At 36.7% G+C, this 26,479-nt stretch overlaps 2 protein-coding genes across 23 annotated transcripts in view; one reads left to right on the top strand and one right to left on the bottom strand.

Moving 5' to 3' along the window:
- The window catches only part of LOC114316535 (protein SPA1-RELATED 3), a 33,849-nt gene extending 16,626 nt beyond the window's left edge, over nucleotides 1-17,223 (top strand). For 9 of the 21 annotated variants that reach the window (XM_082884229.1, XM_082884225.1, XM_082884230.1 and 6 more), the window contains 4 exons: nucleotides 227-1,193; nucleotides 1,278-1,424; nucleotides 1,559-1,870; nucleotides 8,942-12,780. In XM_082884229.1, the coding sequence (XP_082740355.1) occupies nucleotides 227-1,193; nucleotides 1,278-1,424; nucleotides 1,559-1,870; nucleotides 8,942-9,634 (2,119 nt within the window). In that variant the 3' untranslated portion in view covers nucleotides 9,635-12,780. Of the gene's footprint in view, nucleotides 1-226; nucleotides 1,194-1,277; nucleotides 1,471-1,558; nucleotides 1,871-8,941; nucleotides 12,781-14,976; nucleotides 15,037-16,693 lie in introns of those variants that run through there. The other 12 variants (XR_014338766.1, XR_014338764.1, XR_014338767.1 and 9 more) reach the window with 3 other exon arrangements.
- Nucleotides 17,224-18,526: 1,303 nt separating this feature from the next.
- LOC114316536 (beta-glucuronosyltransferase GlcAT14A) lies at nucleotides 18,527-22,945 on the bottom strand. Of its 2 annotated transcripts, none has more exons than XM_028263205.2 (5): nucleotides 22,540-22,945; nucleotides 20,999-21,742; nucleotides 20,723-20,798; nucleotides 20,528-20,643; nucleotides 18,527-19,337 (listed from the first exon to the last, which is right to left on the bottom strand). In XM_028263205.2, exons 2-5 carry the CDS (start codon nucleotides 21,567-21,569, stop codon nucleotides 18,838-18,840), a joined length of 1,263 nt encoding a protein of 420 aa, XP_028119006.1. In that variant the 5' UTR covers nucleotides 21,570-21,742; nucleotides 22,540-22,945; the 3' UTR covers nucleotides 18,527-18,837. The 2 variants fall into 2 exon arrangements, with proteins under 2 accessions (XP_028119006.1, XP_028119007.1); XM_028263206.2 differs by having other exon boundaries at nucleotides 22,351-22,677.
- Between the last annotated feature and the right edge of the window lie 3,534 nt (nucleotides 22,946-26,479).

The following is a 26,479-nucleotide window of genomic DNA, read 5'->3' as shown; positions in this document are numbered from 1 at the left end:
TCCCAAACACACATTAATGTGTACTAATTGGGCTTTATTTTTTTAGGGAAACTTATACAAGTTTAAGATAACCGTGGATTGAAATGCCAGGCCACTATAAAAACTAAGATATAGATCTTGCACTGTTTAACTTTCAGAGTTGCATTCAATTAGCATGTTCTGTCTTTTGTGATTTTTGGCCTTACATGATAGTTTTTCTTTCATTTTCTCTTACCATGTACATCAGTGAGTTGTTACAAAGTAACTTTCTGAATGAACCAAGAGAGAATATAGAAGAACGTGAAGCAGCAATAGAGCTTCGGGAGGGAATAGAGGAGCAGGAGTTGTTGCTGGAATGCCTTTTGCTGATACAACAAAGAAAACAGGAAGCTGCAGATAAGTTGCAAGATACAATTTCCCTTGTATCTTCTGATATAGATGAAGTTTCAAAGCAGCAGTCAATTCTTTGGGGAAAAGGGTGCTCTTGTCCAGAACTGGGCAAGGATTCCGCTTCTGGTCCCCCTTCAATGGAATTTGTTGAAAATGAAGATTCTAGTTGCTCGGGGTCTAGAAAGAGGTACAGACAAGGGCTTCAGAGTCATAATGCATCGGAATATGGTGGTCATCTACATGAAGGTCAGAATTCAGAAGCTCCAGCTGAGAATCAAGGAAGTATTCTCTCAAAAAGTTCTCGATTGATGAAGAACTTCAAGAAACTGGAGTCAGCTTATTTTTTGACAAGACAAAGGCCTGTAAAGCCAACAGGGAAATCGTTAACTCGACAGTCTCCAGTAAGCAGTGATGGTAGAGGGTCCATTGTTGTTACTGAAAGAAGTTCTGTCAATAATTTGCCCTTGAATGACCAGTTTAGTGAAGCTAGACAAAGTGGATGGATAAATTCATTCCTCGAGGGGTTGTGCAAGTATCTGTCTTTCAGTAAATTAAAAGTTAAAGCAGATTTGAAGCAAGGGGATCTTTTAAATACCTCCAATCTAGTATGTTCTCTGAGTTTCGATCGCGATGGCGAATTTTTTGCGACTGCTGGCGTGAATAAGAAGATCAAAATATTTGAATATGGCACAATTTTGAATGAAGATCGTGATATCCATTATCCTGTAGTTGAATTGGTCAGTAGGTCAAAGCTGAGCAGTATATGTTGGAATAGTTATATCAAAAGCCAGATTGCTTCTAGTAACTTTGAAGGTGTGGTGCAGGTAGGTCAAGCCTTTCATCTCATTTACTTATAAGCTTTCTGTATTTTGTAATGACAATAAGTGGTTTATCTAACATATCTTCAGGTATGGGATGTTACAAGAAGTCAAGTTTTTATGGAAATGAGAGAGCATGAAAGGCGCGTGTGGTCTGTCGACTTCTCATTAGCAGATCCAACAATGTTGGCCAGCGGGAGTGATGACGGTTCTGTTAAGCTCTGGAATATCAATCAGGCAATTCTATTTTTGCACTTGGTGGATGTCAGCTTTGAAACTAAACGTACTGCAGTCATCTAATTACCATTGCTGTGTAGATTTTATTCTGGATGTATAATTAGTTGTTTCTCTTACATGGGTTGCTACTGCAGGGAGTAAGTGTTGGTACCATCAAAACGAAGGCCAATGTCTGCTGTGTTCAGTTTCCTGTTGATTCTAGTCGTTACCTTGCATTTGGTTCAGCAGATCATAGAATTTATTACTATGATCTCCGTAACACAAAAATGCCACTGTGTACAATGATTGGACACAACAAAACTGTGAGCTACGTGAAGTTCATAGATTCAACAAATCTTGTTTCTGCATCGACAGACAACACACTGAAGCTTTGGGATTTGTCAATGGCCTCATCCCGGGTTCTTGACAGTCCTCTTCACTCATTCACCGGCCACACAAATGTGAAGGTATATATCTATAAATACATACATGTATGTGCACATATATAAATTATCATGGCATGGGTTGAGAGTGCTGCTATATTTTGTTCTGTTCTTATTATCATTGCCTGAACAATTAATGTGCTTATATAAGCGATTTGAAGCAATCAAGCTTATTAGTACAAAATTACTAGCAATAAGTGGTAAGCATTTTTTTTTCTTCTCTTTTTTGAAGTAATGGGAAGGGCTTCCAATAGTTGTTGGCTATCTCAATTTGTTGGGATTTTTTTTCCTTTCTAGTTCTTCACATGCTACTTGAGGTATTTTATATATGTTGTACTTTTTATTCATAGAATTAATGTATCAATTTCTTGAGAGGTTGCACATGGGATTGGTGTATTTTGGTATTTTGTTCATACCATTTGTTGATTCTTTAATTTCTTAACTTATCTTGCACCATGGATGTGCACACAAATATTCGAGGAGAAAAAAAGGAAGAACAGCACATTTCAATAATTCCAAGATGGAAGTTAGAATTTCATAGTAACCATAATTGGCTCTTGTATATTTTTTCTGGCAACTTTCCTGGTTTTCACAGACTTGGTCCAGTAAAGAAGAAAAAGGTGATTAGTGAATTTGGATGAAGCTGCCACACACAGTCACATCTGTAGTGAAGATGGACAACTTACGTATCCAGTATTCCTTAGGACAAGAAATTTTTTAACCACTACACATTGACATTTGTGTAAAATTTATGAGCTAAATTATTTGTCTTAGTTTTGAATAGAGTGTAATCTTTATTTATCAAAAAAATTATGAGCTAAATCTTATCTATCAGAAAAATTCGTGTGGTATAACTCAGAGTTGGAAACAGGAAAGGTAAGGAAACGCCACATTCTAAGATACAAACTATTGGGGTAGCTTATATATGTGAATTCCTTGGAATGTGATTGGTTAGTTCAATCTTTTGTAGTTCATTTAAATGAACCGTGTCATATACATGATAAGTGCTCGACATCATGAACAATCTTTAATTCCAAGTCCATTTTACCCGTGTGATTTTGGCTTTGGAACACTTTACTCCCTTGTCATTTAAAATTAGCCAAATTCGCCTCATATGATTTGGACTGAAGGCAATGCTAACTCTGTTAACAGTAAATGTAAAATGACCTTAATAGCCTGTCTTTTTCTCTTTCTTTCTATTGTCTTCTCCTTCTCTTTTATGTTGTACAATTAAGGGTAAATTACACCACCCTCCCCTGAGGTTTAGAGAAAACACAGTAAGCCCCAAAATTTTGACATAATTGCATTGATCTCCCTTTTAGTAAGGTTAAATGGACTGAAACTAATGGGGATGGTGTGAAAACACAAAAATAAACAACGTAAAGTATACATTTTCATGTAAAAGAGATAACATTATATTTCAATCATTTCTCCAAACCTCAAGGACTTAACTTAATTTTTAAATCACCCTTAGGGAGGTCAGTGTAATTTACCCTACAATTAATTTTAATTTGACTGCGTATTAACCAATTATGCTTAATTCTCTAACCTAGTTTCTAATTTAATATAATACTAAATTGTTATATATGACACATACATATATGTACAAGTATACACACAAGCAATTAATGGAAAGAATTTGCTTCCCATCCCATTATTCAGACAGTCTTAAATGCATCTATCTAATTGCCATAAGACACTAGTTATGGATGGAAGTTTTAACAGTAGGGAGGGAAAGTGCAAACTGTCAAAACAACATTAAGTGCATTTGGCTGTTTTTAAATAATGGGGGGTAAAGTGCTGCAAGGCCAAATGATAAGGGGATAAAGTGGATTTTGCCCTTTTTTTTATTATTTAATATTTAACAATTCAATTTAACATTTACTGAATGTCACTGTGAAAGGAAAATAATGTTAGTCATTGTGCTAAGTATTATTTCCATGGTATTTATGATAGATAGACAAGAAAATTATTGATAAATTCTTCATTTATCCCTGTATGTTACTGGTCATGTTTGAAATGCATGCATGTTTTGCTTTTGACAATACATACATATATTTTTTTGATCAGCCACAAAGAAGAATTATATTAAAAAGGAGAAAGAGAAATACCAAGGAGGACAAGCAGTCCTCAAAAGCAAAAACAAAAAAACTACAACTCGCATATAGCCTTCCAATCGCTAAGGGAAAAAAAAAAATAGAATTCCCCTAAACGGCGGAGCAACTGAAACCCAAAAAGATGCCGGAAATCTAATTTTTTCCCACATTGAAAAAACATCAATACTTTTGTTGTCAAAGATGCTCGCATTCCTTTCCAACCATATGACCTAGAATAGAGCAAAAACTGCACAAAGCCTCAACACCTTTGCTTTTTTGTTAAGTCCTAAGAAGTGAAAATCAATAGATAGCATTGAACTACATGATTCGGGAGCCACCCAAGCAAGACCACCCGAAGCAAAAAACTGTTGCCACAAACTTCTTGCTACTGGACAACGCAAAAAAAGATGATTCAGATTCTCCCCCGCTCCCTTACACATAATGCACCAATGAGGAGAGAGAGAACAATTAGCCCTCCTCTTTTGAAGGACATCATTGGTCAAAATGCTTCATGAACCAAAAATCATATAAAAAACTTCATTTTGAGAGGCGCAAAAGACTTCTAGGTTCTTTTGTGAAGAGGAAAAAATGGAATATTTGGGGTGTGTTTGGTTTGTATTTTGAGATAAATTTTCAAAAAAAAATTTTGGGGGGGAGAGTTTGGAATTTTTTTTGATTTGTTTAGTTGTATATTTTGAAAATAGTTTTGGAGTTTGAGAGTTTGGAATGATTTGATATTTTGTTGTAATTGAGTAGATGTGTGTGAGAGAAAAAGTGATTGAGAATGAGAGAGGAGAGAAAAAGTGATTGATTGATTGATGTGTAATATAGAGAGAAGTAATTTTAGAATTTTTTTGAGAAAATTTGTAACCAAATTTCCAAAAACATGTTTTAAAACACATATCAAACACACCCTTGACTTCTCAATGATTTTTTTGAAGAAGGATTTGCAAGAAAATACACCAAAACAATGCAAGAGCCAAACCAATTTGTCACCCGAGGAAAGATCCAACGACACATGATCAATGCGAGGCAACAAGGAAGCTAAATCACTAGCCTACCTATCAGTTGTTGGAATTAGGAAATAGTGATATTGTAATTATGGTAGTGTGTATAGAATCTGTGATTGTGTTAATCACAGATTCAATACTTTTTTTTTTAATTTTCGTTTCCTATTTTGTTCGTTTCCATTTTGTAATATTGTTTCATTATAAATACAAGGCTCTACCTCATTCATAGGTAAGCCAAAACAATTCTTTTCATTCTTTTTGGTATCAGAGCCAAAACACAGAAACCCTAGACCACCCCCTCCTCTCTGTTGGCCCCTGTTCTTCACTGCCTAGCAGTTTCTTCATCTTCTTTCTTCTTCCTCCAGCAGCCAACAGACCTCCTTTCCCCTCTAGACCATCCGAAACCATTTACCCTCCCTCTTCTACACCTCGGCAGGACTGTATTACACCTGCCGAGGGCCTTGCTGCTGTCAACCAGGTCTCATCCTGGCCTAGAGTACTTCGACCAGGTCTCCCCCTGGCCTAGATTAGTTCGACACCCTCGTTAGGGTGGTCTAAACCGTTTTTTTCTCTTTTACAGGGTGTAGTGTTGATGCTTTAAGCACTTTTCTGGACCCTTTTTTTTTTTTTTTTTTTTCAGGCTACCATGTTTATTCGGTAGCATTTAGCCGTTGAGTTTTTTCCAACTTTTTTTATTGTTTACTCGGACAGTGTTGCTGTATTGCTGTCTATTTCAGCCCTCATCATCTCCCCATGAATAACTCATCTTCTACCATTCCTACTGAGGTATCTACTGCGGTCTCCACCAAACTTGTGCTTGTTCCAAGTATTGATTTTTCTCTTTCCCATCACACTCCTATTCATCGTATTACGAGTGTGATGTTGAATGGGAAGAATTTTGCTGCTTGGAGCTGTTCTCTTAAATTCTATCTTGGGGAAAAGGAAAGGCCCATTGGCTTTTATCTACTATCACCCCGCCAGCTACGACAGTCCCTATACGTGTTCAGTGCAATATCGATAACTGCACTATATTGGGATGGATGTTCAATTCCATGGAAGATCAGATTTATCATATGTTCCTTTATTGCGATACAGTTCCAAGTTTGTAGCAGGCATTGTCACAGATGTATGCTCATGCTCACAATGATGCACGTATCTTCGAGCTTTACCAGGATATAGCCCAGGTCTCTTAGTCCTCTCTTGGCCTTTCTATAGCTGAATTCTTTGGATATCTTCAGGCTCGTTGGGAGGAACTTGCTTAATGTGAGCATTTGACTAAACTTCCACCAGAAGCTGCCTCCCCTTGTGTCCATAGGAATGGCAACGGGCCGGAGCGGGGCCGGGGACCACACTCCCTGTCCCCGATCCCCGAACCTATGACCGTCCTCGTTCCCGCCCCCCCAAAGGGGATCAGGTTTCCCCGACCTCGAAAATTTCCCGGACCAAATATGTTTCAACAACACCATCAACACCAAATTTGTTTCATTTTCAACATCAACATTAACAAAATCATCAACCGATCTGAGGAGGACTGAACACACACAAAAAAAAAAAAAACAGTAGAGACAGTATAGATCTGAGGAGGATTGAAAAAATGGAAAAAACATACATATAAATCCATGCACAAATAGTACAGATTTGAGGGCGGAGGCGATGGACAAAACATACATATAAATCCATACACAAACAGTACAGATCTGAGGACGGAGGCAATGGACGACGGAGGATGATGACGGAGGCGATGGAGGATGACGGAGGCGACGGAGGACGACTGCGACAACAACGGAGGTGCTGAGGCGATGGACGGAGGCTATGACTGCAACGACGGAGGAGGATGATCAGCATCGCGGACAGTGGCGGCGGTGGCGTTGAAGAGGAGGAGGAGAGCTGCGAGAGTGAGAGAGAGTAGAGGGAAGAGAGAGAGAGAGAGAGAGAGAGAGAGAGAGAGAGAGTTATGTATGGACCGTCCACTCTCCTTTCTATTCTATATATATATGGGTAAAATAGTAAATTTACTTCGGGGACAAACGAGGCCGGGTATGGGGCTGGGACACTTATCCCTGTCCCCGGTCCCAAAACTGATTGGGGATTGATTTTTAAATACCATCCCCGTCTCGTTGATTCCGGTTAGTTTCTACAAGGGTCCGACAAGACTCTGTAAACTGTCCCGACATAGATTCCGGTTAGATTCTACAAGGGTCCGACAAGACTCTGTAAACTGTCCCGACATAGATTCCGGTTAGTTTCTACAAGGGTCCGACAAGACTCTGTAAACTGTCCCGACATTGATTCCGGTTAGTTTCTACAAGGGTCCGACAAGACTCTGTAAACTGTCCCGACATTGATTCCAGTTAGTTTCTACAAGGGTCCAGCAAGACTCCGTAAACTGTCACAACAACTGTCACAACAATGTCTGTTACAACGGTCCGACATGACCCCGTAAACTGTCTTCTACATCGGTCCGACATGACCCCATAAACTGTCTTCTACATCGGTCTGACACGACCACACAGTGTGCTACAACGGTCCGACATGACCCCATAAACTGTCTTCTACATCGGTCTGACACCGCCATCCAGTGTCCTCTACACCGTTATGACACCACCATACAGTGTCCTCTACATGGTTATGACACCCCCATACAGTGTCCTCTACAACGTTATGACACCACCATCCAGTGTCTTCACCAATGGTCTGACACGACCATACAGTGTCTCTTATCCTCTTTTATTTTTATGTATTTTCTTGTTTTGTTACTCTCTCCAAACTCAAGTTGGTTAGTTCCTATCCCCCTTGAATTTGCGGGGGGCTGTTAAAATCCACCTACTCTCCACCTACTTCACCCACTTAAACCTACTCCACTAAACCTAACCCACTACACCACTACCATCTCACCTACTCCACTAAACCTAACCCACTACACCACTACCACCTCCACTTCACCTACTCCTTACCTACTACACACTCACTCTCTTCTATATATAGGAATCATGAATCATTGTAATTGATATCAATATAAAATCAATAACATCAATCATAATACATACAATTTCTCTCTATATCAATTTTTCTTACAACCATCCCCGTCTCGTTGGGGATATTTTTCGAGGAAAAACCGCTCAAATCGGGATCGGGGAGTCGGATCCCCATCGGACTGGGTTTAAATTGCCATCCCTGTGTCCAAGAGGCTTGCCCGACAGCACACTTATCAGTTTCTCATAGGTTTAAACTCTGAATTTGAATCTCTTCGAATTCAAATTCTAAACACATCACCCATGCCATCTCTTTATGAGGCTTTTGCCATTATTGACAGTGATAAGCGTAGTTCAACCCAGTGTTCCTTTAGTACCTCCAGTTTTAGTAGATCAGATAGCTCTTGCCGCGAGTTCTGGTTTTTGGAGTTCCATCAGTTCTGTTGCTTGTCATCATTGTGGTGCGCCTAAACATGTCAAAGCCCTATGCTTCAAACTTCATCCTGAGTTGAGGCAATGCCCTTCCCATCCTCGTGGTCCTGGCTCTTCTTGCGTTGCTGCTTTGGTGGAAATTACTCTTGCTTCTAAGCCTCCCAATGTCCCTAATCTATAATAGTTACAGACTCAGATTGGTCAGTTTCAGGCCCAACTTGGGTCTCTCACCATTGGTTCTCTTGGTCCATCATCCTCTACTGCCACCCTTGCTACAGGTACTTCTACTGCTTTCCATGTTCGGTCTGCTAGTTCTTCATGGATTCTGAGGCTAATGATCATATGATTGGTGAGTTTTCTTTTCTTTCTTCTCTTGCACCCGCCATTGCTGCCCAATCTGTGTGTCTTGCTGATGGTTCTTACTCTTCTGTCCAACATAAGGGTGTTGTGTCTTTATCCCCTGATATCACTTTATCTTCTATGTTGCATGTTTCCAAGTTTGCTTATAATCTCTTATTTGTTACTCGTTTTGCAAAAAACTTTAATTGCGTCGTCATCTTCCTACCTTCTTCATGTCTTTTACAGGACCTGAGTTCGAAGAGGATTTTTGGCAGGGGATATGAGCGCGATGAGCTATACTACTTTGGGGATCCACCGGACCAGCCTTATTCGACTTTAGCCAGTTTTCAGGCATCTGTTGTGCCTGCTTCTATATCTTGTGTTTTTTCTGTTCAAACTTTAGAGTTATGGCATGCCCGCATGGGTCATGTTGACTTTCAATATTTATGTCTACTTTTTCTGTTATTAAATAAAGCTTGCAAGGATTCTAAATTTCATTGTGTTAATTACGAGTTGTCTAAACGTATCCGTACTAGTTATATACCACATATGACACATGTCCCTAGTGCTTTTGACCTTATTCATTCTGATATTTGGGGTCCCTCTCCTGTTCCTATTTTTTTGGGTCATCGTTGTTATGTGACTTTTATTGATGATTACACTAGGTGTACTTGGGTCTATTTACTTCGTCGCAAGTCTGATGTGTTTCCCATCTTTGTTCAGTTTTTGCAAATGGTAAGACACAATTTCGTACCATTGTTAGGAACATCTGCTCTGATAATAGTGGGGAATACATCTCCAATGAGTTTCGTTTTCACCTTAATTGAACGGGTATTTTTCAACAATTTACTTATACTCGGAACCCTGAACAAAATGGTATGGTTGAATGTAAAAGCCGTCATATTATGTCTGTCGTGCGTTGACTTTTTCGTGGTATGAGTGTGCCCAAGTCTTATTGGCACATGGCTATTCTTATTGTTGTCTATCTCATTAATAGGACTCCTAGTCGTGTGTTAAGGCCTTACTCCATTCCATATTCTTATGCCTAAGACTACCATTTTTTCTCTTTTGCCTCGTGTTTTTGGGTGTACATGTTTTGTTCAGGACCGGTGTTCCACTCGCATTAAGTTAGATGACAAGTCTATTCGTTGTGTCTTTTTGGGTTATCCTTCCATGTCTAAAGGGTATAGATGTTTTGATCCCGTGTCTTGTCACTTTCACCATACTCTGGATGTTAGTTTTTGTGAAGATCTTTTTTTTTAGTCCTAACCTTCCGATGCAGGTTTCCTCTTCAGATACTCAAAGTGTTCGTCCGGTCCTTATTTTAGATAAGGTTGACCCTCCCTCTCATCCTCCACTTTCGCCTCTTTCCTTGCACGTATACTCTTGCTGCCTACGTGTTCTGCCCCCTCCTGCCACCTCTCTGGATCTTGGGTCAGGTAATTCTTCCCCTTTACATACATCTCCTTCTCTTCCTCGTTGTAATCCTCCTTGGGATCGACATCCCCCCAATCATTGGGATTATCTGTGTAGTACTAATCATCCCATTTCCCAATATCTCTCATATGACAGGGTTTTCGACTCATATCATTCTTTCCTAGGCAAGCTTGAGTCCGAGTCTATTCTTCGGTCTGTGTCAGAGGCCCTTCAGAATCCAAAATGGGTGGAGGCAATACAAACTGAAATGACAACTTTAGAACAGAATCATACTTGAGATTTGATTTTTTACCTTATGGCGAGAGTACCGTAAGTTGCAAATAGGTCTTTGCTATTAAGTACCTACCTGATGGCTCCGTTGACCGTTATAAGGCCTGGTTAGTGACTAAGGGCTTTACTTAAGTTCCTGGCAAGGATTTTGGTGCTACCTTTGCACCAGTTGCCAAGCTTACCTTTGTTCGTCTGCTCATCTCTCTTGCAGCATCCCATTCTTGGCCCCTTTATCAGCTTGAAGTCAAGAATGTCTTTCTGCATGGGGCTCTTCTTGAGACGATTTATATGGCACCTCCTCCTGGTTTTCGAGTTGAGGGGGAGTATTTGGGGCAAGTATGTTGATTGCACAAGTCTTTGTATGGCTTGAAGCAGTCTCCACGAGCTTGGTTTGGTCGTTTTTGCTCAATCATCATCTCCATGAGCTTTGTTCTGTGCTATTCAGACCATACTTGCTTCATCCGTCATAATTCTGCAGGCCAATGTATAGTCTTGTTGGTGTATGTGGAAGATATCATTCTTACCGGTGACGACTCTACAGGCATTGATCAAGTAAAACAGAATTTGGGACACACCTTTGATATTAAGGATTTGGGGAATCACAAGTATTTTCTAGGGATTGAGGTGGCTCGCTCATAGCAGGGGATTTTCTTATCTCGAAGGAAGTATACTCTTGACTTACTTAAGGATACTGGTATGTTGGGTGTAAACCTGCTTCTACTCTATGAATCAGAGTCTGGCAAATTACTAGAGGACCCAAGTATGTATCACTGTCTTGTTTGGCGTCTTATCTATTTGACAAATACTAGACCTGATTTGACATTTGCGGTTAGTGTGGTTAGCCAATTCATGCATGCGCCTTTTATAGAACATCTTGATGCAGTTCATCAAATCTTGAAATATTTGAAGACCTCTCCTTGCTTGGGATTGTTCTTCACAATTGATTCTCAATCTGGACTCTCCTGTTTTACTAATGCTGACTATACAGGATCTAGAACAGATAGGCGTTCTACTTCTGGCTTCTGTACTTTCTATAGTGATCATCTTATATCATGGAAAAGTAAGAAGCAAACAGTTGTTTCTAGGTCTTCTGCAGAAACTGAGTATAGGGTTGTGGTACAAGGCATTTGTGAGATTCTATGGCTGCGTTCTAAGAAGTACGGACACTTCTAAGAAGGTGACGTATTTGTGTCGTGTCGTGTCGTGTCGTGTTCGTGTTGGACACTAACACTTTTTGGACACTCTTAGGACACGTGTCCGACACTCTTCAAAACGTATCCTATTTTTTAAATTTTTTTAACGATCCAGACACTTTTTGGACACTTGGAGGGCACATGTGTCAATCACTTAAACACACATGTCTATCGATTAGACACACGTGAAACTAATTATAAGTTTAAACAAAACAACGTAAGATACAATAATAAAACAAAAACTATATAAATTTGTAGGAATTACTCTCATATTGCATTTTTTATTATCTTTGAATGATATATTCATATATATAACATATAATAAATAAAATAAAATTATATATTTCATGCGTATCCCTCACGTGTTGTGTCCTGCATTTTTTGAAAATTAACGTGTCGACGTGTCCGTGTCGTATCAATGTCGTGTCATGTGTCCGTGTCCATGCTTTTTAGACTGCGTTCTATTTTGGTAGAGTTAGGATTTGAGGAGACTGGTCCTCTGCTTCTTTGTTTTGTGACAACAAGTTTGCTATTATATTGTCTTCTGATTCTATCCTACATGAGCGTACTAAGCATATGGAGGTTGATTCACATTTTATTCGAGAGAAGGTTCGGATTGGTATCGTGAGACCATCCTTTGTCTTTTCTTCTTAGCAATTAGTAGATATATTCATCAAGTCTGTAGGCCCAACATTATTCCAGTTGTCTATTGGCAAACTGCGTTTATTGAATATCTTTACACCAGTTTGAGGGGGAGTGTTGGAATTAGGAAATAGTGATATTATAATTATGGTAATGTTGGAATTAGGAAATAGTGATATTGTAATTATGGTAGTGTGTATAAGAGTTATGCTAAAGACCCCAAATATTCTACCAAATATTTTATCAAATCTCTCACATGGGTGTGGGACCCACACACATGTGGATTTGTGTGAGTCCCATCCCATGTGAGAGGTTTGGTAAAATATTTGGTAGAATATTTGGGTTATATAGCATTTCTCGTGTGTATAAAATCTGTAATTGTGTCAATCACAGATTTAATACTTTTTTTTATCTTCGTTTCCTATTTTGTTCGTTTCCTATTTTGTAATATTGTTTCATTATAAATACAAGGCTCTACCTCATTCATAGGTAAACCAAAACAATTCTTTTCATTCTTTTTCAGTAAGATTCCTGGTGAAACTAAGATTCCAAGCAATTGGAGCCAAACTAGAACATGCCAACGGTGCAATGGAGAACCCATGAGAGTTTACAACCTTATAAAGATCTGGGAAATCTTTAGCAAAAGGAGAATTTCCGACCCAAATGTCCTCCCAGAACCAGATCGACTCCCCATTTCCGACCCTTATAGAGAGAAATCTAGAGAACAGAGGAAAACCATGAGATATCGACTTCTAAGGAGAACGACAATTACCCCTCAAAACCACATGAATAGACCTACCATCATCATGAACCCCATACTTGCTCTTAATAATAGAGAACCATAATGAGTCACTCTCCAAAGGGAATCTCCATAGCCACTTTCCGAGAAGGGCAAGATTTCTTGCTACAATGTTCCCTAATGCAAGCCCCTTTTTATCTTTAGACAATGAAACAATCTCCCATCTAACCAAATGCGTCTTTTTTTCCCTCATCCTTTCCTTTTCATAAAAAATCGCTCATTATGCTCTCAATAGATTTAGCAACCCGAATCGGCACCTTGAAAAGAGACAAAAAATAAAGGGAATTCCACTTAAAATGGATTGGATCAAAGTGTACCTCCCTCTTTTTGAAAGCAAAGCTCTCTTCCAATCCTCCAATAATCTCTTGCCTCTCTTACCCACCACCGGCTTCCAAAAGGATTCACTTCTAGGATTTCCCCTTACAGGAAGCCCTAAATATTTCATGGGAAACTTCTCTATGGAACACCCTAGAATCTCCACCAAGCTTTGAACTCGACTCTGTTACAAGTTAATGCCTGCCTACAATACTACTCTTGCTCAAATTAACTTTAAGACCCATGACGACCTCAAAAATCCTTAATAGCGAAAGGATGCACCTCACCTTGCGCTCCTCCCCTGATGAAAAAAATATGGGGCCATCTGCGAATTGAAGGAGAGAAATACAAACTATATCTATCCCTACCATAAAACCATCTACCAGATCTAACTCTTTTGCCCTATCAACCAACCTACCGAAAACATCCGCAACTAGGATAAAAAGGAAAGGGGACAACGGATCGCCCTGCCTTAAACCCCTTGTGGCCTTGAAAGAATTTCCCAGTTTCCCATTAACAATGATTGACATATTACATGTTGATAAACAGCCCCAAATCCATCTCCTCCACTTCTCCAAAACCCTTTTTAGACATTACAAAATCCAAAAAAGCCAAAACACATGATCATAGGCTTTCTCAAAATCAACTTTAAAAACAACCCTACCTTCTTCAAAACTCTATATTTCTCTACCGCCTCGTTTGCTACCAAAACAACATCTAATATCTGACGACCCTTTACAAAAGCTCCTTGAACTGAAGAAACAGTATCCCCCAAGGTCACTCTTAGCCTTTTTGATAAAACCTTCCTCAAAATTTTATAGAGCGACGAAACCAAACTAATGGGTCTGAACTCACTTATCTTAACTGAAAACTCTTTTTTGGAATCAAACAAATAAATGACGCATTTGTGCTCAAATTAACAATCCCCCTTTCATGAAATTCTGCGAATACTCTCATCAGATCACCTTTCATCACCTCCCAACAATCTTGAAAAACAGTCATAGAAAAACCATCTGGTCTTGGAGCTTTATCTCTTTCGCAATAAAAAACTGCTTCTTTAATTTCCGCCTCCTCAAAATGCCTTTCCATCCACCTAGCCAATGCCGCATCACACAAGTAATTAATGTAAATAATTTGCTTCCCATCCCATTGTTCAAACAGTCTTAAATGCATCTATGAAATTGCCATATTAGTTATAGATGGAATTTTTAACAGTAGGGAGGTAAAGTGCAAACTGTCAAAACCACATTAAGGGCATTTGGCTGTTTTTAAATGATGGGGGGGGGGGGGGGGGGTACAGTGCTCTGAGGCCAAATGATAGGGGGATAAAGTGGATTTTTCTTTTTTTTTTTCTTTTTTTTTAAAAAAAAAAAAAAAAAAAAACAATTCAGTTTAACATTATTGAATATCAATGTGAATGGAAAATAATGTTAATCATCGTGCTAAGTATTATTTCCGTGGTGTTTACACATTGCTATGATAGATAGACAAGAAAATTATTGATAAATTCTTCATTTATCCCTGTATGTTACTGGTCATGTTTGAAATGCAGGCATATTTTGCTTTTGACAATCTCAGTATCCTTGACATAGCTTTTACTGATGATGCATGTTACCTTGTCGCAGAACTTTGTAGGTTTATCTGTGTCTGAGGGATACATTGCTACTGGCTCAGAAACAAATGAGGTATGTTATATATCGCCTAGCATTTTATAGATTATTAGGAAGTTAGAGTTTGCTAGCTTATTGTAACTACTTCAATAGCATGTGCAAGGTAAAAACTGTTTTCTGTGTTTTCTTTTTGTCAAGCATGTTTAAGAGAAGCTTCTATTGAGACAATTATCTGATAGTAGAATCTAAAGCTGTCTTTAAGAACAAGTTTAGTAAAAGAAAGAAAGCCTTTTCCTTGGTCCATTGGTGATGAGTTACGCAATGGAGCCTTCCCCTCATTAGATCCAAGGTCTATGGTACCACCAAGAGACATTACCAGCTATAAACTATCTGGCACATTCAAAAGAGTCCTTTCTAATGGCCACTAGAGTAGGATCAAAAGTTTCTGCGGTCAGTAAGCTGCTTATGCTGACCTGATGGAAATTAAATTGTTCTGAAATTATGGTTTGTGCCAAGTCTAGAGCTCTCCTCTTCTCTTCACTTGGTTGGTTGAACTTGGTTGACTCCGCTCAGCTAAGAGTTTGATATTGTCAAATTTACATTGTTACCTAGTCAGTACATTCAAAATTAGAGGCAATATAGGTATCTCGTGTGCCATGAGGATATATTAGTCCTTTTGTTACCTGAGAACTGTGACAAAAAGTTAACTTCTTACTTCGAAGAGAGAGACATCAGCTTTTGTTAATGAATGAAATTGGCTTTCAAGATCACTAACTAATTTGTTTCATCTTAGTGCTTGACTTCAGGTGGCTTATCTGTTAAAGGTTTTTCATCAGTGCAATAATTAAATTTAGGCTAAGCAGCAGAGACAGGAACACGTGAAATGACACGGACATGGACACGTTGACACCAGAATTTTCAAAAAACGAGGACACAACACGTGGGGGAGATGCACAAAATATATAATTTTGTATTTTATCTGGCATATATAATGAATTATTATATATCATGTATGAATATTTAATTCAGAGGTAATGATTTTTTAAGTCTAAAGGTGAAGGGAAAGAATAAGTATAAATTTATTTTGTTTTTATTCTGTCATTAGATCTATCCAACCTTTTTACATTTAAAATGCTTACTGAATAACTCGTAGTAATGCTTACTCTCATGCTAACAAGTCACAAGAATTCCCAAGTGAAATTGCACAAGCTAATCATTTTCTAATGGGCACAGACCCCTTAGTGCGGGCTTGGTTTGATGATCTTTCACAAGTTGAGCTTGAATGAGCCATAACTGAATGGAACTAGAGTCACTCACGAAGAATGCAGTTTGTTTTGCACTAGTCCTAGGGTGTGACAAATATGCTTGTGAATCAGTCAAACCTGCTTGTTGTGCTATTTTCTTGGACATAACTACCAGTATGATTCCTAGAAAAAAGCAGGATTACATGCACTGTGGGAGCTGCAAGTTTCATTAGAGGTTGCAAGAGAATTGACTTGTTAGAAAAGACTGCATTTTGTTGACTGCATTTTCACCTATTACCATTTTTGTTTACTTTGGTTTTTGCACACAAATTTAGGTGTCCTTCGAAGGTTGAACGTCCATCATCCATCCCTGCCCTAACATCCTCTAAATATTATGTCCTTTGATAATTCTTGGTGCATATATTAATCCGTGTTACCGTTCTTCAGTTTGATTTTGACTGATACTGGTGTTATTCTTTACGGTACAGGTTTTCATCTACCATAAAGCTTTCCCAATGCCTGCATTGTCATTCAAGTTCAGTAGCACAGATCCACTTTCTGGCGATGACGGTGATGACTCTGCACAGTTCATCTCATCTGTTTGTTGGCGTGGTCAGTCGTCCACCTTAGTTGCTGCAAATTCCATGGGAAATATCAAACTTTTGGAGATGGTTTAAATATAATCGTTGAAAAATTAAAGAAGGCTAGGTTTCCAAGAAAGAAAAGTGACGATGAACGAGGATACAAGCCAGGACAGGCTTGATTTCGAGGAGTTTGGATGGCTGAGATCTGTCACTGCATGGAATGGAAGGTTATAGCAACAGAACAAATTTTGGCATTCGAACACAGCGGATGCCGACAAGATGAAGAGTGAGAATGAATTTTGATTCAAAATGTACTGTAGATAAATATTTAGACGACAAAAAAGAAGGGTGAGAATCAATATTCTTGTATATCCTGTAATGGTACAGTTCAGAATCATTTGAAATTATAAATATAATTGTTGGATAGGATGAAATAGCTAGAGCAACAGATTTACGAATATTTTCTTATGAAAAACGTATTGTATTGGAAAATATTTTCAGAAAATATTTTTTGTTAAAAAACTAGTGATAGCGTGGTGTTGGTGCGGTGGTGATGGTTAATAAGCCCTCATTTAATCGTGCTTAGTCTTCCTTTGAGATGTGAGTTGGTTTCTTAATTATTTTAATCTGGGGTTAAAAGTCTCATTTGAGATGATTTTTTTGACTTTTATAAGAAAAAAATAATGATTATAATTTAGATGTGACATTTTGTCTTATTAATTTTTTAATTTATTTTATTTTTTTAGGACTAAAATAGTCAAAAAAAAAAAAATATGCCAAACATAGCTTTACTTATTTAGGGTTGGTTTGGGATGTTCTAAAAAAGTGCACTTTTTGACTTATTGGCTTATATGGGTTGGGTTTGGGTTGACTTTGATGTGATGTGTTAGAGAGGTGATGTGATTTAAATAAGTTAATGTGACTTAAATAGGATAGTGATTTTTTGACTTTTTGTATTATTTAGGTCATGCCAAACTTGGCCTTAATATCGTATTAGATTCATTTAAAAAAATGAGGGCTAACTTATTTAAGGTCAAAAGTATGCTTCATTGTTTAGTGATACGGAACAATGATAGAGAATTTTAATTTTGAAGTTTTAAAGAAAGTTTTAATGATGTAATAAGAGAAAAAAAGAAAACAAAAATATAAACATATGCATTACATCACATATGAATTTTACTTCTTATCACATCATTATAATTTTCTTTAGAGATTTAGAATTAGAACTCTCAATTCTACATTTGAAGGTGATATTCAATTTCTGAAATCCAAAGCAGTGAATTTTGAAATCCATTACCTCAAAATATGGCTAAATTATTTTCTTAAACACCACTCTCGTCAATTTTTTACTTGCAACTTTAACAGGCCCTGTTTGGTGCAATTTATAGACACTATTTATATGTTTTTTTCCCCCTTTAAATTTAGGAATCTGTCACAATTTAGTTTATGAGATAGAAATTGCTTAAAAAACAAAAAATTAAAAAAAAAAAAAACTAATTATTGAAACACTGAGGAAGGGGCGCTTTCAATTTACAAGAAATTACACCAAACAATAATAGTGTGTTCGGATTTTAAATTTGTGATGAAATTTGTCAATATATATTTTTTTTCTTTCATAAATCCCTCCACAGTTCGAAGATTCAAACATGGACTAAGAAAACCACACATCAAGACGTAAAATCAAACTGAAACATGAAAGTTAGCAGAACTTGTGAGAGAAAAGCGAACACCAAAGAATAATTAATATGGGTAATTGGGTAGAAAAAAAAAAGTAGAAATAAGTAACTACATAATTTTTAACCGTGACAAAACCTAAGATGACAATGGTGCTAACTTTAACCACCCCACCCCCCCCAAAAAAAAAAAAAACTAAAAATTTGCTCTCTTTGATACAACATTCTTAAAAACACTTGCGCTTGTGGATTTTTTTTTTTTGGTTTGATAACTCGATATCTAGCCCATTGGACCGATTAATCTGGTTGGGCTTGTAGATTGAACCAACACTTTCCAATTTGCCCTTTTTCCAACGATAATGCTTCAATGAAATCTTACTTACAGTGGTTTTCACCATTCTTACTCGACAAAAGTAGCTGATCTATGAGCCGTCGCAGCCTTCGAGCTCCCGGACTCGGTTTAATCTTGTTAGGATTCCCTACCTTGGAACACCGGGGCTTACCCGCACACCAACCACCCGGCGTGAAGCTCCCATTTCTTCGGCCCAATAACTCCTTATCAATCTTATCCAAAACAGGGTCGTTATGCTTGAATTTACGTGCAAACGCAGCGCCACTAGCAATCATTTTGGCTGTGTCGTTTAGATTGAGGGTGTGGGGGTGCTGCTTCGGGGGAGTGTCCCAAGAGATATAGTGCATATCATGGTTGATGGCGGTTTGGACAAACTCCGGCACGTTGCATATGACGGTTTGAAAGTAGCCTTCAGGAGAGGAGACGAAATTTGTGTAGTACATGAGTAGTATTCTCGGAAGGTTATCCCAACCCCATATGACGTATTCGACGAATGAACGTGAAAGGACCATCCATGCCGAACCTGAAACAAATTTATATGTCTTGTAATAAATCAGACTCCAATGCAGAGGAAATAACACCGGTCATGAGTGTGAAGTCATCTGGATAGAGATGGTTCTACTTCATCATATATTTGCAACATGAAATATATGAAATAGATTAGAAACAACAATGGGTTCTCTGCCCCTGCAAGGATGGAGAGACAAAAGCTGGGAAGCACAGACACAACAATAAAAAATATTTATATGTAGATTAATATTACATGTAGAAAAAAACAATTCAATATTTTTCAAAAAAATACTAGATTTAAATAATTAATAGATAATTTATAAAAAAGACCCAAAAAAAAAAAAAACCATTCATCATCCAACATTCATCAAAAAAGTAGAAGGTAAAAAAACTAGTTGACATGTCCCCGAAAAAACAAATTGATTAAATAAAGGGACATGCTAACCGGGGTGTCCCGAGCAGCCATGTCATGTGTCCTTGTCGAAACTGACACTACAACACCTATTTTGGAGTGTCCACGCTTCATAAGGATAGAAGTTTTGAGAATTTGAAACAAGGTTACGGCGAGACAAGCTGTTAATCATTATGATATGTCTCAAAGTGGAAGTGCAATGTATGCAACTTAGGCATCCTAACAGACTGGTGGACCTTAACCATGTTCCTACATGACCCGATCAATTCGATGCACGACTGTTGTCATCTCGTGTCCTAAGGTGTTGGGTGAATACATGTTCTATTGCAAATTGCAATTACACCTCGTAGTCTATTTAAATTGTCCTGTTTCAATTATTAAAAAATCCGTGGCTTTATTCCACTTACGTGGTTGAAGGTCGAATTTTCTCAGGCAGCATGATTTCATTGATTAACTGCTTTACATTCATGATAAAAACCAATTAAGAGAGTGACTAAAACATGAGAATATCAACATTTACCACTTCATTTCAAACTGAGCTAGCATTGCAATACAGAACACTAGGAATTCATAATTACTGAAATAGAGCTTATAAACTCAAAGAAGAAATCAACTGAAACAATTAATTGAAACTTGAACTAACACAGATAATTATAATGTGAAATTTCATAGGTTCAATCCGTTTGGATATTGTGGTTTTGTAGATTGAATCTATAAATAACCAAAGTTCAACACACATTAGCTATTAAATTAACAAAAACATGAAATAATCAAAAGTAAAAAATACTAACCAGTAAACAATTTATAGGCTGTTGGCAAACCTCTCCCTGGTGTGGCCCAAAATATATCTTGCTTTGTTGACTGGTAGAGCCCGGGATCTACCATCAATGGCATTGCTCTCTTATCCCTTGAAAGAGAACCAAATATTAACATTTAACATATGGTTACCTGAACAGAAGAGGTAGAGAGAGAGAGAGAGAGCTTACTCCTTCCAACCCAAATGGCTTGTGTGCTCAATGAAATTCAGCTCTCGCTTTAAGTCAGAAAAAACGAAAAGAAGATCTGGACACAACATTCTAAATAAATGAAACAGCTTTGAAGAAAAACAAAATACATCTCAACTAACAATGGGATTTTTTGGGAAGTGGGTTATTCTCTCACAATCAGCTTTTAATTAGCTTTTAACCAAAAAGCTGATTATAACCATCTTCCCAAAATAGTCCAATGTTTATAATAGAGAAACGAACAGTAAAGCAACTTACCATCCTGTGTCACAAGAGGATAATCTGAAGCACTGAGGTTAATAAACCAATCCCAATCCTTACTTCTCTTGAGAAGGATAGCACATGCGTGAAGAGTATTGGCAACCATGGTCGGTCCTCTATAAGTAACCATATTAGCTTTGGTAATCATGTGAACATTCCCAACTTTGACAAACAGTGGGTCTTTTGCCACCAGGGAAGCAAGCTCCAACCTCTCTTCTACAGGCGATTCTAGGTCTAGATGGACAACATATTGGTTCCGTGGATGATATAGCGTTCTAAGCGTTCTCCAAAGCTTTTCCAAATCACCTCTAGACCCGGAAATCAGATAAGCGAAACGAGGGATAGAAGGCCCAGCAGGAGGAGGAGGAGGAGTGTGCACAACTTTGCTTTCCGCAAAAAGTTGGTCCGTGTGATTGGTATGAGATGGGAAAATAGAAATGATTGAATTGATCTTGCGCAACGAGGAAACAAGACCCATGTTGAATGAGGTTGCAAAGAGAAATACACATATGAACGAGGTTATAACCAGAGGAAATACCCATTTCTTCTCAACGTTCATCGACCCCATGGCTAAAACCTTTCACCCAACTCCACCAAACAACTCTTCTTTACATCCCACTCTTCCCCAATCCTTGGTTCAACAATTTGTTTTCCAAATTTTGAATTTGTATTGGCATAGGGTGTCACAAAATGTTCAAACACGGATCAAACGTTCAAACTCCTTCAAATAAACGTTGTAATCTGTCGAATAATCACCCAAGAATAAAATTCATTCCTACTCTATTAAATTAATGCCAATTATGAAGAAATCGAAGGCGTCGTAAACAGCAAAATGAAGTATTAAAATAAAGACACAATAAGACAAATTAACTCCAAACAAACAGGTACTAATATTTTATACGTATGTATCTATCTAGAGAGAGAGAGAGAGACAGAGAGAGGTGAATGAATATTATATAATCAATTAGAGGAGAGAAAACTGTGACATCAAGAAAATTGAAAAAGGTAACAACTGGGATAAATAAATAAAAAAAATTAAACAATTGGAAATATCTACATCGTTCAGGAGCTAATATTAATGCAATTGTCAATCACTTTCATTGAAAACCCACGATTTTGAAGCAAATAAAAAGCCAAATCTTCGTTCAATCTGAGGAAACCACGCACAAATCACCAGAATCGAAACCCTAGTTTGTAAATCTAATCCCTGAGCAGAGCATTAATGGCTAACTACTTACATTAACTACCCAAAAAAATACCCAAAAAATACATACAAATTTCAAAACCCAGATGATAAATCAAAGCTTTTAAATCGCTCAATAAAGAAAAAAAATACAAAATTTATTTACCATATCAACAATAGAGACAGATTAGAAGCTCAAAAAAATGTGAAGATTGAAAACCCAGAAAAATTCTGAAACAGTTCAATGAAATCCAAGCAATACAAGCTCGAAACACTCATCTAAAATGTTATATATATATATATATATATAAACAGAGATGGAAAGAAGAAGAAGAAAAAAGAGAGGAAAAAGAACCTGGGTTTGATGAGTGCAGCCCTGTTTATACACGTACAGTGTAGAGAGAGAACAATAAAAAATTGAGATGAGAGAGAGACAGAGAAAGCTTGTGAAGCAAAACTAGTATATTTTTTGAGACAGGTGTGAAAGAAAGGTGGGTTTTTTTTTTTTCTTTTTTGATTATTTCTGTTGTCAGTTGTTGATTGTTGAGTTTTCAATCTGACTTAGGACTTTTCTGTTACTGGTTTAAGGGAAGAAGACGATGAAGAACACATCAATTGTATGTTTACTTTGACCGAGGCGGCAATCAAATAGGTCTTTTACACATATATATAGCAACTGTTTATCTGTATGTATATCTACCTGCAAATATATACATAGATGGGAAATAGATTAAGAGATATATAATTGCATTAATTCATTATCATAACTAAAAAAAAAATACTTATAATTGAAAAGTTCTGACATCATAATTAAAATAATGTTCAAATTAGGGAGTTAAGGCAAATTTTTTAAATTGGGCCCTTCATATATCATTATTAAAAAAAAAAAAAATTGTTTGGATAAAACAAAAAAGATAAAAATTTATTTCTATTACATTACAATTTAACAAAATTTAGATAACAAATATATATATAATAGTTGAACTTCAATTAATTGAATCGAATCTTTATTTTTTAGCTTATCAATGCTATAAGAACAAAAATAAATGGGGGTAAGGATGAGAATTTTCGACATAACTCAAGTAATATATAAAATTAGCAAGTTTAGATTGACAATTTTCAACATGAATCCAAGTATGACGCAACTCAATAACATGAATTATTAGTTATATATTTGAATATTCATTAAGGAATGCCATGACATTTTTTTAATATTTTATTTAAGGGAAAATCGGTCTAAGGTCCCTATCCAACTTTTAGTAATAGATTAGGTCCACAATCTGTTCTTTTGTAGTCTAAGGTCCCTCACCCCATTCCCACTCCTAAACTCACCCATCTCACACCACTCTCACCACCACCACCACCGCCGGAATCTCGCTACTCTCTTCTACCCCTCCAGATCCCCAAACTCAACCTTCTTTCTTTCTCCCCCATTATTATAAACACTCTGCTTCTAAAATTTTCCAAAACCTGCTTCATCTCTCTCTCTCTGTGGTGGCCATCGAGTCTCCCCTGCTTTTTCATAATCTCAAGTTCATTTTGAGGTTGTTGTTGGACAATGTGATGGCTACACTGAGGACCCAACAATTTCAGACAACTCAAATACTGCCACTTTTGCAACTATGATTCTGCGAATTCACAATGAAATATGGGAATGTGTGATATAAGATATTTACACAAAGTGAAGCATTCTATCACAAATCTGGCGCACTCTCGAGTTCGTTTCTGGGTTCTATTGCTGGGGTTAGGAGTTCCTCACTGCTCTCTTGTTCTTTAGTGGTTCCTTCTAAACAATAAATACTTGAACATCCCCAAAAACAAAACTAGGGAAATTCGAGTTTTTCCCGGATTTCTTCTTGTTTCACTAGATTATTATGTTGTTTTTTCAGATTTGTTCTGATTTCATAGATTATTTTTTGTGGGTTTGGTGAGAGATTGATCGATTGATTGATTTGATAAAATGTTTCTTAGAAAAATAATCATAGAGAAAAACAATTAAAATTTTCTCTAGTTTGTTCAAAACACAGAGAAAATTATGATTGTTTTTTTGTTTGTAGGTAGCCCAAATTTCTCTGGTTTGGTTTGATTTTGAATGACCAATAATAAAGAAGTTTAGATAACCAAGAAATATTTCCTAGTAGGTAACTAGAGAAATTCTTTGATTTTGAATGACCAATAATGGCTATGAGAAATTTGGAGAATCAAAAGCTTCTTCTGCAACCATATATCCAAAGAAAAAATATTAGAGAGTGAGAGAGAGTTTAGGCTAAGATGAGACTTGAACTTACTTTGTCCAAAGAAATTAGAGTGGGAAATCCAGAGAAATTTGGCGAGAATTTCTCTGGACAGTGGGAAGCACATTACAATTTCTCTGGATTTCCCATTACAATTTCAAACAAGATGAAGCACATTACAATTTCTCTAGAGAGAAGAGAAATTTCTCTGGAGAGAATGGAAGGCCAGAGAAATTTACAGTGGGAATTCTAGGGAATGTTAGAGAAATTAGAAAGTCCAGAGAAATTCTTCCCAGAATTTCTTTGGACTAATTTTATCTTTGAAGTTGAATTTTCTCTGGAAGTCTAGGGAATGACTTCTTCTCTTTCTTGTCTATGCTAAGGTATGGCAAGATCTTACTAATGTCTAGGGTAGAGAAATGGACAATGGAATATGGGATTCAAAATTCTAATGTTGCTTACATATTACAATGTGGAATTTTTCCAGTTGAATTCAGTTGAACAATGTTGCTTACCCAATGAATCACAATGATTTGGATGTGAATGAGAAGAAAAGTAGAGAAACTCATCCAGAGAAATTTGGTCCAGAGAAATTTCTCTGGGCCAGAATTTCTCTAACCAATTTTCTCTGCACTGAAATTTCTCTGGACCAAATTTCTCTGGACCAATTTTCTCTGGACTGAAATTTCTCTGGACTGAAATTTCTCTGGATCAAGGTTGAGGGACCTTAGACATTATGAAAATATTGTTGAGGGACCTTAGACATTATAAAAATATTTGATGTCCTTTATGCTATAAAATCATAATACCAGGGACCTTAAAAAAAAAACCCCTTTATTTAACTCTATCTAATTGAATAAAAAAATATATAAAATGATAATTAAGGCTAATATATTTTTTTTCATTTAAGATATATATTTTTTTGTTACTTATTTTAGAGTCAATCTAATAAAAATATATAGTAATAAGCTACAATTTTTTTAATTAGAAAAATGCAATTGAATTAAAATAAAACATTTTATGAATAATTTCATTTAGTTGAAATAAATTTTATAAAATTCAACTTATGAGAAAAACTCTCAATAGGCTTGCTAAGTTATTCTTAACTAAAACTAAAAGTTTTCACATTAAATATCAATCGAACAAGAATTAAAATAACACCACACGACAACATCAAAATAAATAAATTGAGCTAATATTAAAATAATTATGAGATAACATCACATGATACACTCTCCTAATTAGGGGTCCTAAATTTTGTTCAAAATTGGGGGCCCGAGGCGGCAGCCTCAGTCGCCTCACCCCAAGGCCGGCCCTGTTAATTACCAAGTATGAATGGATAATATATGCAAAATGTTAAGGCCCCGTTTGTTTTCAGAGGTAGAATGGATGAGATTGATAGTGAGGGAATTAAGTAAAATTGTGTTTGTTTTGATGATAGTTGTTAGTGTAGGGATTGTTAAATTATTTCTATACTAAATAAATATAAAATAATAAAACAAATAAAAAAATACAAAAACATTAAATATTAATGTTTTAAAAAAATGCCCAACATGTAAAAAATTTAAAAAAAATAAAAATAAAATAAAAAATTTTCAGAAAAAAATAAAAAAAAATAAAAAAATAATTTTTACTTAACAAAAAATACAAAAAATTAAACATTAATGTTCAAAAAAAATGCCCGACATGTAAAAAATAAAATAAAATAAAATAAAAAATTTCTACTATTTTTCTAATACCAAGTCCTGGAGGCCCATTCGAATCTCATCTGCAAGGCCTATCCTAAGCCTTTCGGCCTAGCAGTCCCTTCCTCAACTCTGTAAACAAACAACACATTAAATGGGGTCTGCAGCTATCCTAATCCCAATCCTCCTCTCATACCCCAAAACAAACGGGGCCTAAAGGTTTTGTTTGGCAATCAATTTTTCGGCTAAAAAAAATATAAAAGACAAAATAAGTTAAATAAATTAATAAGATAAAATGTCACAATCAAATCATAATCATTTCACTTTTTCTCTCATAAAAGTAAAAAAAAATCAACAAAATCAAACGAAACAAATT

This window comes from Camellia sinensis, chromosome 8 (genome assembly GCF_055761805.1).
Source record: "Camellia sinensis isolate YWXY chromosome 8, ASM5576180v1, whole genome shotgun sequence".
NCBI classification, from domain to species: domain Eukaryota; kingdom Viridiplantae; phylum Streptophyta; class Magnoliopsida; order Ericales; family Theaceae; genus Camellia; species Camellia sinensis.
Note: the sequence above shows the minus strand (reverse complement) of the source record. Positions and strands in the feature narration are given on the sequence as shown.